The sequence below is a fragment of the Bactrocera neohumeralis genome, chromosome 5, assembly GCF_024586455.1.
Source record: "Bactrocera neohumeralis isolate Rockhampton chromosome 5, APGP_CSIRO_Bneo_wtdbg2-racon-allhic-juicebox.fasta_v2, whole genome shotgun sequence".
Classification (NCBI taxonomy): Eukaryota; Metazoa; Arthropoda; class Insecta; order Diptera; family Tephritidae; genus Bactrocera; species Bactrocera neohumeralis.
In genome coordinates this window covers 27,001,408-27,014,473 of record NC_065922.1, presented here as the reverse complement: position 1 = coordinate 27,014,473, position 13,066 = coordinate 27,001,408, and the positions used below count along the sequence as shown (strand labels likewise).

Below are 13,066 nucleotides of genomic sequence, written 5' to 3'. Positions count from 1 at the left end.
CCTTATGTATGCACATGCCGTTATGTGTCCAGTCATTTGGCCGGCACCATTGAATTTTCATAATGACTCAGCTGGTCCGCCATGCGCTCGACCGAATTTTATTTCCATTGTAGTGCATTCCAATTCATTTCAAAGTACTCGATTTTAATTAGATTTTCTGTATTACCGCTGCAATGCCACTTCGTCTGCCGCTGCGTCTGCCGTCGTCGTCGATTTAACCGGGAGTTTGCGTTCGAATTTTATATGCTTCGTGGGAATTCCGGCGGTAGCGTGAAGCAGGTATTTTAAATTTATTTTTTAAAAGTTAGGCACAAAGGGCAGACCAACATATGCATGTGTGTGTGTGCGTGTGCCAATGTCACGTGATAGTTCCGACTTCCTTTTTCAATCCGATTTATACCCTTTGAAAGGTAGGCTTTCTCGTTTAATTTTAATTTTTGGGAATTATTAAAAACTGGCGAAAAACTTTGTCGGGGAATATAGATCGCCACGCTATAACTTGTCATATAACCCTATCCTAAAGATCTCTAAGGAAGAACAAACAGTGAAATCATGTTAAAATACGAATAGTTTGAAACCATCTAACTTTTCGCAAAATTGGATTAAATCCAAACTGCTGTAATATCTCTGTCCAATTATAGGTGTTATTAGACCTAGTCGAAAAAGCATTTTCGTATTTTGTCAATTTTTGTCGTTGCGGTTGTATGTCAGTGCTACCAGTGCTACCAATCACATTGTGTCATACCATATAGTGTTGGAAAGGTGAAAAGCTTCATTTAGCTAAAAAAAATAAATCGAGGAAGTTGAAAACAAGTTACAGCTGTTCAAAAATGAGCGAAATTAATAAAGAAATTCGCTATATTTTGAAATTTTTGTATAAAAACGGGAAGAATGCCACGCAAGCCACCAATGAAATTTGTGAAGTCTACGGAGACGATGCTGTATCAGTTTGTGTAGCACAACAATGGTTCGCTCGCTTGCGTTCTGGAAATTTCGATGTGAAAGATGCACCACGCTCTGGTCGACCTATCGCTGAAAAAGTCGATGAAATTATGGAAAAGATTGACCAGGACCGACACATAAGCAGCCATGACATCGCTAAGGAACTTAACATTCATCATCAAATGGTTTTGAAACATTTAAAAAAAAGCTGTTTGCAAAAAGGAGCTCGATGTTTTGATACCACATGAATTGTCTGTGAAAAATTTAATGGACCAAATTAACATCTACGATTCTTTGCTGAAACGGAATGAAATCGAACCATTTCTGGAGCGAATGGTAATAGGAGACGAAAAGCGGATCAAATACGGCAATAATGTGCGAAAAAGATCCATGGTCTAAGCGTGGAAGCTCAACAAATGGTCGCAAAGCTAGGATTGACGCCTCAAACGGTTATGCTGAGTGTTTGGTGAGATTGGAAAGGAATCATACACTTTGAGCTGCTCCAGCCTGGTCGAACGATTGATTCTTTATTTTACTGTCAACAATTGAGATTTAAGGAAGCAATTGAAAAAAACGGCCAGAACTGATCAATTGAAAAGACTTCGTCTTCCATCTGAACAACGCAAGACCACACACATCTTTCATCCACCATATAGCCCTAACCTTGCCCCATCGGACTACCATTTGTTTCGGTTAATGCTCCCTTAAAGTAGTAAAGTTGGCTTCAAGAGAAGCCTGTGAAAATTACTTGCCGCAATTTTTTGCCGAGAAACCAGAAAATTTTACACTGATGGAATAATGTCTCTAGCGGAAAAATGGCAAAAAGTGGTCGACTAAAATTGTATATATTTGATTCATTTCATTGTTATAAATATAAAAAAATAAGTTGAAGTTTGATTAGAAATACGAAAATACTTTTTCGACTACCCAAAATATGTATGATACAGAACTTTTCCTGGATTAAAATAATAATATTTCTAATTGTTTTACAAACGACAAAGCTCGACTTTAGGGAGGTTAAGTTTCTGTTAAGTTTCTGAAAGCAAACCTCTTATTTAGATAGTCTTTTATATGTCGGGATAAGAAAACAAAATAAATTTAAATAATCGAAAATCGTTTTATTGTTTTTCAAATTAGTCTCCATTAAGATCTACTTTTTCCACTCTGATTGAGGTAACTTCCAAACAGTTCACTAATGCAATATTAGCTTACGCACAGCATCAATAGTTCCCAGAACAACAATTGATTTTGGACGACTTTCACGAAATTCTTCCTGTAGTGATCTACGAATTCGCCATACCATCGATAAACACTGGATGGAGCTTCATTGCCGAAAATTTAATTGAGTCCATTGATGCACTACTCCAGAGTTAATTGACAACGAAAGTTATAAAAAATAATTGCCCGAAAATGTTAGTGTAATTGGCTGTCTAATCTTTAAGCACGTTTTACTTGAACAGCTATTTGTAGAGTCGGTGAAGAAAGGTTCTCCAAAACGACTGGACCGATATAAGATATTTTTTTATCGGGGGAAAAAGATTATTAATAACAATTTGATTTTTCAATCCACTCTAAAATCTCGACTTTGTTTTAGGAAGCCGCCATTTGTCAAAAATGTTAATTTTCAGTAGTCCTTCTGTATACTGATAACCTTTGCAGACGACATAGCTATACTAGTGACGTGGCAGTTTCCAGACATAATCAATAGCGTAATAAACAACGATCTAAGGATAATACAACGATAGACGATATCGGCCGACCTAGAGATAAAAGTCCATAAGACGGATATTGTACTCTTTACATGGAGGTACAGAATCTGGACATGGAAACCTCCGAGACTCAGCGTGGTTGAGTTAACAATTAAAGCGTAAACCACGTACCTGGTAGTATTTTTGGATAGCGAACTGATGGGGAAACTCATTGTGGAGGAGAGAGTGTAAAGGCAAATGGTGCACTATCTGCATGTAAGAAGATTCTAGGGTCTACATGGTGCCTTTTACCTGGCCTTATACATTAGCCTTTAGCGTCATAAAGGCGGCTGAAAAAACTAACACTGCTGGAAACAACATAATGAATATCCAATATACTTATATGTCGATAGCGAGGTGGCAATTAAGGCAATAATTTCCACCGCATTATGTCAGGAAATGTTCTTAGAAGCAGGGAGACAATAAATGTAGGGCATGCCAAAAAGCTACATACACAGTGGATCCCGGGCCACAAAAACATTCCAGGAAAAAAATGATGAAATTGCCAAAAATTCCATGCGTCTGGCTACCGAACCAGTACAAGAAATACGCAGATCACTAAAAACGATATACAATGAAGTTTCTGAAAAGGCTGACGGACGGATCAGGGCGAGTTGGAATGCCTGGAGGACGTGCAGGATCGCCAAGATCAAGTGCAAGAGCTCCGAAGAAAAACACGTATGATTTTTACTCACACGGTCTCGAAAGGACTTCGAAGCGGTTGTTGGCATATTCACAGGTGAGAGCCTGCTGGCCTCAGATGGGAACCGGATGGGTATCTGTAAGGAAAATACATGCAGAAAATGCGGGGAAGTAGGCATGAGAAGGACGCTGGAACATTTCCTAGTCTTCTATCCAGCATTTTCTACGGAACTAGGCAGTTGAAGTATCAAAATTAGAAAGCAAGTAGTTTTTAAATTTCGCTAAAAGCGTTAGCGACCTGTAGGACGAAAATTGTAACTCAAATTAAGCTAGCGTTTCTATGTATTGCGCTACATCCTGCCAGTATAACCAAATTTAATAATAATTTTGGGTTGCAGATATTTTCAAGAAGACAAGGCGCCTACGGTATCAATGAAACACAAAACCTTCCAAATTACTCTTTTGTAGTAATAAATTTACATAAATTTTGGATTGCAGATAATTTTAAGTAGACAAAGCGCGTACGGTATCAATGAAACACAAAACCTTTCAAATTAAATGTCATGTTTCAAAACAATATTTTAATAATCTCAACAGTTACAATTATCTACGAAAAATGTTTAAAATAAACCAAATACACTTATGCAAATTTCATTTTTATATAAAATGCAATTATACATCATTTTTATATAAAATGATTAAAACCTCAAAATTTCACTAAGCATTATAAGCTGTTAAATCAAAAACAAGCAAAATTGCTAACTGGGTAACTCTACAATGACTTTACGCGCTCTGTTAACGAAAAGTACTCGCCGACATGCTCTCTGTTTTCTCGCTCAACGAATATGCAATCAAAATAGAAATGTCAAAAAATGACAACACAACAATATCTCCAAAGGAAATGTCAGCATAAAGCAAGAACAAAAGCAATAGTTAGAATAAGTGAAATTTCTGACGACGACAGCAATAGAATTAGTGCAGAAATTAAAATCCACAGCAGCGATTAGAGTAAATTATAACTGGGCCACGGAGCACCAACTGGACAAATAAAACCATCCAACAACACAAAACAACAGTAAAGTGCTGTCGCCACGGCATAACTAATTAAAAAAAGAACGTACCAAGTACACCAAAGACTCGCCAATCAATTTATGGTGCCACGAAGTAGGTGGTGCAATTGAGAACCGCAAAATAATTGATAGATTATAAAACTGAAGTGTGCAAAGTGGAGCAGTGTTTGTGTAAAAGTAAAAAGTCGAAAATACAAAAAGTATGTCGTCCGGCGCGGGTGATGAGCTTGTAAAAGAGCCACGCGTGGCAGAAATAGCCGCCTCCAGTGTAAGTTACCACATATTCGAACTTTGTATTTAATGCGTGATTAATATAACTTCCAACCAAAAAACGCAGATTCGTTCCGGTCTAGCTGAACTCGAATTGAAGTCAGCGCAAGTGCTACGCGGTTTGGAAAATGTCAAGACAGCGCCAGTTGTAGAAGCAGCTGAAGCACAGCTGGAAGTTGGCGCCGCAGATGCTGTTGACGGTCACAATGCTAACATAGGTATCGTCGCCGACGCACCACTCGACATGCCGACTGCGGCAAAGCACACAACACTATTGCATGGCGATTGTATACCACCAACCGACATATTGAATTCACTAGAAAATCTCATAGCCTATTCAGACTCTAATAATGATCCAGTATTTCCGCTACCCGGCCTTGATGATGTAGCACAATTGGCGCTCATCTCACACAGCATTGTCGCCTATCTGACACATTTGGATCGCCAGCATTTGGTACGTGTTTCGAGCAGCATTGCCGGCGATACCACACGCTGGTTGGGTGCGCTCTTCCGTTTTCTCGATCCGGCCAGTAGTTTTCACACAGACAACGCTGACGCTATACTACGCGCTGTGCGCTTAGCGATAGTGGCACGTTGTCCTGGCTATCTCGAGGGTGGCATACCAGCATTGGCGCATCCCTGTTTCTACATTTCCGAAAATATAACACCAATACGTCTGCAATATGCTTGCCGTCAGCTGGGTATACCATTGGATGCGATACGATTAATACCGACCAATAGCACTTTCGGCACAATGGATTTGTCATTGCTGCTCAAACAAGTACAAGTTGATTTGAGTGCCAATCATACACCACTAATGGTGGTAGCCGATGTCGGTGCATCAATAAGTGGTTATGTGGATAATTTGCAACGCATGAGTGACATCTGCCGAACGCACAATATATGGTTACATGCCACCGGGCATGCTTTAGCGGCGTTGGCATGTGCACAAGGACCAAATACGGTGAGTAGTTTTAGTATAGTTTCGGTGATCACAATCGAAATAGATATGGCTAAAAATCAAATTTGAGTATAGTAGTGAAGGAGGTGGAACATACTTTTTACAAATTTCAAGTTAGAACACAAACAACAAACATATAGCACAAATTTTGCACGGAAGCTTCTGTGCGCATTACTATCTATCCTTACGTCCGTAAAGGTGTTGTCTACTAAAACTAGAGCTACAATTGCTAACAAAACATCTTTTTATCAAAGTGTTTTTTTTATTTACTTTACTTTATGATTATATACCAATTTATGAATCATTTTCAAAACAATTTTCTGTCAAATTAAACCCACTTAACGTTTGAAAATCCAACTCTTCATTTCAATGCAAGTTAATATTTAATTGACACGTAACTATATGCACATATATATTTATAGCATGATTTATATTTAATTGTCTTATGATAACAAAAATTTTTATTACAAATAATCTTATCTGCATATCTATTTCCCTTTCCCGCTCATAGATCAGTGACATTGTTGACTCAATTGTTTTGAATTTGGGCAGTTGGTTGGGCGTACCAAGTCTACCGATAGTGGTAAGTTTTATGACAATTTTGCTTTAAGCAGACATACTAATGATAAAAAATATCATATATTTCCCCATTCTCAGCTGCTACATCGTCAATTGCAAAACTCTGCACTGACCGCCTTCGAATCGGATCCGATATTATCGCGTCGACTACATTCACTTTCACTATGGACTAGTCTGCAAGCGCTTGGACGTGATGCGATAGCGGAACGTATACATGTTGCATTCCAAACGTGTAGCATTCTCTTCGAGATCACGTCCAAATGTGAGGGTATGCGTGTAGTGGTAAGTTGTGAGACAAGAATAATGATGTTAATAGTCATATTAAATTTTACGCAAATTCATCGGTTTGTGTGTTGTTATTTATCGCGAAACTGTTAAAGAAAACGTGTTATTGTTTGATTTACCAATTGCAGTTTATCTCTATTGTTTGAGCGAAAAGCATAATTATAAGGTAATTGTTTTTGGGTTAAACCAAAAGTGTTGATAAGCACTATCGCCAAGCAATGGTTCCGTTTTTTGTTTGTACATGGTACGCTAAGTGACTATGTTCGGTTATAATTAAAATTCCGTTAAGTTTAATAAAGCTGTTTGTTATTTTGGAAAAAAAGAAGTTTAAATCAAAGTCATAAGATAAACATGTGTTTGCATATATTCTTCTTCTTTATTGACGTAGACACTGTTTACGCAGTTATAGTCGAGGTTTTGCATATCACGTGACTTAAAAGTTTCCAAAAGCTATGATTTTGGATTTAGAAAATTCTGGCATCCAGAAGGATACACAAATAATACTTTTAGTTATAAATATTGAATTTTTGTACCCTAGACCTTTTTATTAAATACATATAAGATGTAAATGAATTATCAGTGTGACGAGCTGAGTTGATTTATAATGTCTGTCTGTCAATTCCCACGACAGCCGGTTCTACGCACCGGAAATTACCCAGATTTTATCCGGCCACGGGCTGTTTTTTCGGCAATCTAACCGCGTTTGGATTTGGAGAGTATTAACAATGTCTGTCTGTCTGTCCGTCTATCGGTCTGCATATACCTGAACTAGGCCTTCAGTCATACAAAGGGTACAATCTTTTTTTCTTGTTTCACATCTATTAATAAATTCTTTGTACTAAGAACCAACAACAAACTTAAACAAATTTCCCATACTAGAAAAACATTCGTTACTTTATCTTAAATAATTAAAATTACTTCCTCTAATATATATTTCCGCTTTCTAGAGTCGTGCCCCGGGCGGCCAATCAGGCACTACACTTAACGATGTCATCAATAAGCCGCTAGACGCTAATGTAAGTATTTTTTCAAAAACAAATTACTTTTCAAGTTCATACCAAATTTAATTATAATTAACAACACCACAAATAGTTGCTTTTCGAGACCGTTGCACCTGTAGTCGTATTTCAATTTGATGGCAGTACATCTATAGCGACAGTGGGAAAAACCGATAACGAACCTTTGAAAACATTAGAAAGCAGAGAGAAGGCGTTGGAGAAGGTTGACAATGCCACATACTTTGATCGCTTGAATTCGTGGTTGGGGCAATTAATGCAGCGTGATTGTCCAATGGTGAGCAAATATTTTGCTTTTCATTTTATTTTGTTAATAAGTTTAACTTTATTTCTCAACCCAGTTCGATTTCGAAATAATTGAACATCCTACACAAGGCACATGCGTACGTTATTGCCCGTTGGAATTGGGATTAGGCCAGCAACCACCAACTTCAGAAAATTTGGAGGGCTTCGCACATTATCTCGAAGGCAACGTTGATATTTTACGTGCAACCATAAAGCATAAAGCGACATTTATCGAGTGGGTTGGGAAGAGCGATGTGTTGCGTTTGGTTGATCTACCCGAGTGGGCCGGTATGGGTGGTGTGCGTTTTGTACCCGAGGGTTGGGAGTCTATACTCACAGATCAAGCCAAAACTGAATTGAATAAGCTAAATGCCGATCTCGTGGAAGCATTGAAATCCACTGACAATGCCTTCTCGCTGGGCGAGAGCGCAGATGGGCTGATTTGTGTGCGCTTCGGTATGGTTACGCATGAAACCGAGGTGGAAGAGCTGTTGGATTTAGTTGTTTCGGTGGGCCAGAGTGTACAGGAAAATTCTAGAGTATTGGATACAATGTCAGAAATTGTAAAGAAGGTGAGCGTTAATTTTGAATTTCTTATTTTTTATTTTCTTAGTTCACTATATATTATTATTTTTCCTTTCATTAATCCTCCTTAACTTATTTGTTATAATTTTATTTTTATTGCAAAATATTTAGTAATATGATTTCTCTTCTTCCAATATAGGGCATAGAGGCTGCCACTGCCGATTTAATGCGCGAAACCGAAGAGAAAATGTGGCAAGAAGGCATATTGAGGCATGTACCAGTTGTAGGGCGTGTGTTTAATTGGTGGTCACCACCACCGAAAGATGCTGGCGGTATTAAAGGTCGCAGTCTAAATCTAACACAAGGCGTCGTCGAAAGCACAGAAAATATTTATAGGTAAATATTAATGATCTATACTACTAAATTAAAAGATACTAAACTGCAAACACAGATATCACATGCAAATGTCGGGTTCGCCACATCAAATGGGACGTTCGCCACCCACACCAATGGTACAAACACCTGTTATTTCGACAGCCAATACTGTACCGCCCGTCTTTCCGGAGCCAACATCACAAGTACAAGCGCCACAACAACAATTGCAACAACAAGCGCAATATTCAAATTCGAATAGTGTCAATGAGGGCAGCGACAAGCATACACGCAACATAAGTCAAAGTAGTAATCATTCATCGGTGCCTGAGTTAGTGCCCGTTAATGCGAATGTTATTGTGAATGCAAATCCAATTAATAGCGGCAAATAAATATGTAGGGTATAAGATAATTTCGAATTAAAAATAAAGCGATGTAATGCGCTAGCAGCCAAAGTTGCTAACGATTAAAACAACACAAAACACTGAAAATATTTAAAATTTGAAATTGTGTCTGACACATTCAAATTAAAACGTGTTTATATATATTTAATATGCTTGTCGTAGTTATTCAAAGGAAGCGTGGAACACAATATTAAGCATTTTTGTATTTTTGGCAAATGTGCAGTATAAAAAAATATATATTATATATAAATGGCAATGAAGAGCAGAGGTGCTGTTGTTAGTAAAAAATTCCAAAATAACAGTGCGTGCAATTCTTCAAGTTCTACAATGAACGTAAATAAATAATAATTTCAGTGCCCGGAAGGTCCAATAAAATTGGTGCGTTAGAAATCGTTAAGAAAATATAGATCGCGAAACTTTTGTAATGTATTACCTACCAATATTAACATGTACACGCAAAATTCAATGTATATTTTATTATTTAAAAAATTGTTCTATTTTCTTTTATGTCATTTATTATTTTACATGTAACATATTTTAATTTAATTTTATAATTGAAATATTAGTAAACATAGTATATAGAAAAAGGGTTTAAAGCAACTCTTTAAGTATGTAAAAAATAAGTAATGCTTATTTTAAAATTCGTTTAACTTTGCTTACAAATGCGAAAATAACAAATAATTGTCGTTTAGTATGCTTTACGTCAAACATACATAAAATCATTCCTCTCAATTGCATTAAGGACTAAACAAATTCGAAAATATAAATCGGTTTCTTTAAAAAAAAGTAAAATAATTTTATCTAACTATCTGTCTTTGTAAGGCGAGTACAACTTTTATGCTATTTTAATTGTGATTTCATCTATTCCTTTTATTAAACCTAATATTATAATATATATTTCATTATTGTTTCTCAATATTATTGTTATTATTTAATGTAATACAATATACTTAATATTCTTATTTTCTTATTGCAATTAAGAATTTTTTATTCTACATATTCTTCCACACGCTGAGAAGAAAACAACACCAATACCAATTGTACCGTATTATAGTAAATCATTATTATTATATAATTATAAAATATTTAATTAATCTACTCTTTAAATTTAAATAGTAAATGAATCAGTGCGGATAACGAAATACAAACAATAAAGCGAAACAATTCAGCTGAGTGTGCACAATTTACTTTATTTTATTGGAGAGAAGTTTAAATTGCAGGTGATCATCCCCATGGAATAGGTAAAACGAAGGAAGAAATGTATATAATGACTACACATATGTATAGAATAATTGGAACCAGGATAGGTATCCAACCAAATTTGCATACATAACCTAAGATGCAACTCATTCATTCAGTCTTACTATTTAGCGTTTTGAACGATTACAAAATTTAAAGATGGCAAATAAATTTAGTTAAATGTACATTTGTACAGTATAATCTTTATAGGTTTTGGTACTAATTAAAAGAATTCGTAATTTTCTAATAGGCAAACTTACCCAAGCTCGATTGCACTTCCAACGTTAAAGGAATTTCTTCAAATTAAACACTTCACTAACTTTCACTATATTTTATGGATTCACTATCACATATACTCTATTATAACACTTAATCTATAAATAAAAACACTTACACTAATCACTTTCCGAAATTTATTAAAACCCGCACTCACTAAACATAACTGCGCTTATTGAAATTGAAAATGGCGGTTTACCGAATGAAACGGAGGAAACCGTACGATGGAAAAGCAGTCAAATTGTTGCCGGACTGCCATATAAATAGCATTTTTATAATTTGATTTTAAATCAGTTTTATTAATATTAGACTTTTATTAATACGTACAAAACAACAGAAAAATACAAAAACAAACACATATTGTTTATTACTGACAACTTCTAAAACTTCGTATTAGAAAAGATTGGTATGTAAAATGTAAAAAATAAATACTGCGCAGTTGGCAACACTGGTCTTGCTTAATACTCCTTTCCGTTTCTTTTCGCTTATTCTAGCAATTTCCGCGAAGCGAATGCACATCAGAAATAAATGGCGGTTATGTGAATGAAGTTTAAAGCTAGCACAACCATATTAACAGTTTTTAGACTGAAAGCGATTACTTAAATTTTTTATTTATACATTTATGTATATATATATTTTATCACACATTCTATATCGAAAATTGAAATTGCTCGCTAAACTTATTCATGTGCTGAACACAGACTTCAAGCGACATACATATGTCAAATATTAAAATACACACATTCTTATGGACACAGTTTTGTAGTCGGCAGCTATCTAAATAACTGTGTCCTTAAGAACGTGTGTATTTTAATATTTGACAGATGTTGCTTGCAGTCTGTCGCGCTCTATGTGTTCTGCACTTCAAAATACTTTGGCGGATAGGCGTGAATGCGGAAATCGGAGATTACTTTTATTTGCGTTCGCGTTTTACTTTCCTGTGTTATAAAGATACCAGATCGATTGAATCTTTTTATTAATTTAAAATATTTTTAAACATATATAAAAACAATTACAAAAGTAAACAAATTTTAAATGCAAATGATAACGAAAGGTGAAAGTTATGTGAAAGTTATTAAGGTTATATAACATACTAAAATCGTTCGGGTAAGTAGAAAAATTTGTTGGTAATTTTTAATTGAACGCCAAGTGGTAACAAAAAATGTAAAAAATGTTTCTAAGCGAACTTCTTAGACTTGAGGGATGCTAATCCTAGATTTTAATAAAGATAAAAATTTATTGAAAAAAATTAAATAATACAAAAAATTTAGTCATGGCATCCACATATTTTCTCATATTGCTTTTATTCTCGTTTCCTATCTGCACCCGCCATTTTAAATTCCACACGACACGAGTAATCTGCACGAATTTTGATTTTTCTTAACTAATGTAGTAATTTTACTTGTTATTAATGCTCTACGGAAATGTTTTAATATAAACAAATTTAGTGAGTGTAAGTTTTGTGTAAACAGTTGAAGTTTTTGTGAATAAAATGAAAAAGCTAATTGGATGTACATAGCAGCTGCAACAGCTCTGCGGTACATGAAGCTGCACCTGCAAATTGCCTGCTTCCTAAATCGAATAATAAAATAAATAAATAATTGACATAATTTAAAATAATTTAGATTTGTAAGATAGATAAAATGAAATAAAAAGTTAAATGGTTAGTGTAAAGTGTGTGTTCTCGTTATTGAAGTTTTTGCAATCGAAAGTACTCGAACTTCAAATGATTCGTAGACGGCCGACGCAAAAACGTTTATACACGTACAACAACAGCAAATTGCTAAAGCTAAGGATTTTATAACGCATTACGCTCATAAGACAAAAATCTTTGTAAGTATTATTTTTTTCTTTATTTATCATATTTTTCACAGTTTTATTGTTTTTCATTATTATAATTAATGCGTATGTTCGGTCAACACTTTCTGTACTGTTTTTATTCTTCTGCTTATTTTTGTGTTTATAATCACTTAAAATTATAATTAAAGAAATCATGATTTGTATATGCTTTATAATTTTATTTATAAATTTACTGCTACATTTTGTTTGCCGAATTTTTTCTTCAATATTTTAATATAGTTTGTGCTTATTAATCGTTTTTCCATACTTATTTTTTATATTAAATACGGAAACTGCTTACGTACATACATTTTACATGTCTATATTTTTGAAACGCCAAATTTTATTACAACTTAGTTTATTGCATTTATATGTATGTATGTATCTATGTATGTCAATTTACGCATGAACACATGCATATTAAAAGTAATGTATTGACATTAGTTATACAAAATTTTTATATACTAAATTGTTGAAAAAATCGAGGAAGCTTGAACTTGAGCATTACAAAAGCCTTTGTCTAAACTCAATAAGTCTTTTTGAAATAAATATTTACATTATGCATTTAAATAGCGTAGCAGTAGCTGTTTGGTTCTACTTTGATATCTAAAAT

General features: G+C 34.9%; 1 protein-coding gene and 1 long non-coding RNA gene across 2 annotated transcripts in view; one reads left to right on the top strand and one right to left on the bottom strand.

Annotated features, from left to right (window-relative positions):
* The window catches only part of LOC126758851 (uncharacterized), a 151,397-nt gene extending 139,227 nt beyond the window's left edge, over positions 1-12,170 (bottom strand). Inside the window, exon 1 of the long non-coding RNA XR_007666902.1 lies at positions 10,599-12,170. This is a non-coding gene — a long non-coding RNA (uncharacterized LOC126758851). The remainder of the gene's footprint in view (positions 1-10,598) is intronic.
* LOC126758842 (pyridoxal-dependent decarboxylase domain-containing protein 1) lies at positions 4,250-10,282 on the top strand. The gene is made up of 9 exons (XM_050473245.1): positions 4,250-4,670; positions 4,740-5,636; positions 6,145-6,216; positions 6,291-6,494; positions 7,445-7,513; positions 7,590-7,790; positions 7,855-8,370; positions 8,523-8,719; positions 8,775-10,282. Exons 1-9 carry the CDS (start codon positions 4,605-4,607, stop codon positions 9,085-9,087), a joined length of 2,535 nt encoding a protein of 844 aa, XP_050329202.1. The 5' UTR covers positions 4,250-4,604; the 3' UTR covers positions 9,088-10,282.
* Positions 12,171-13,066: the final 896 nt, after the last annotated feature.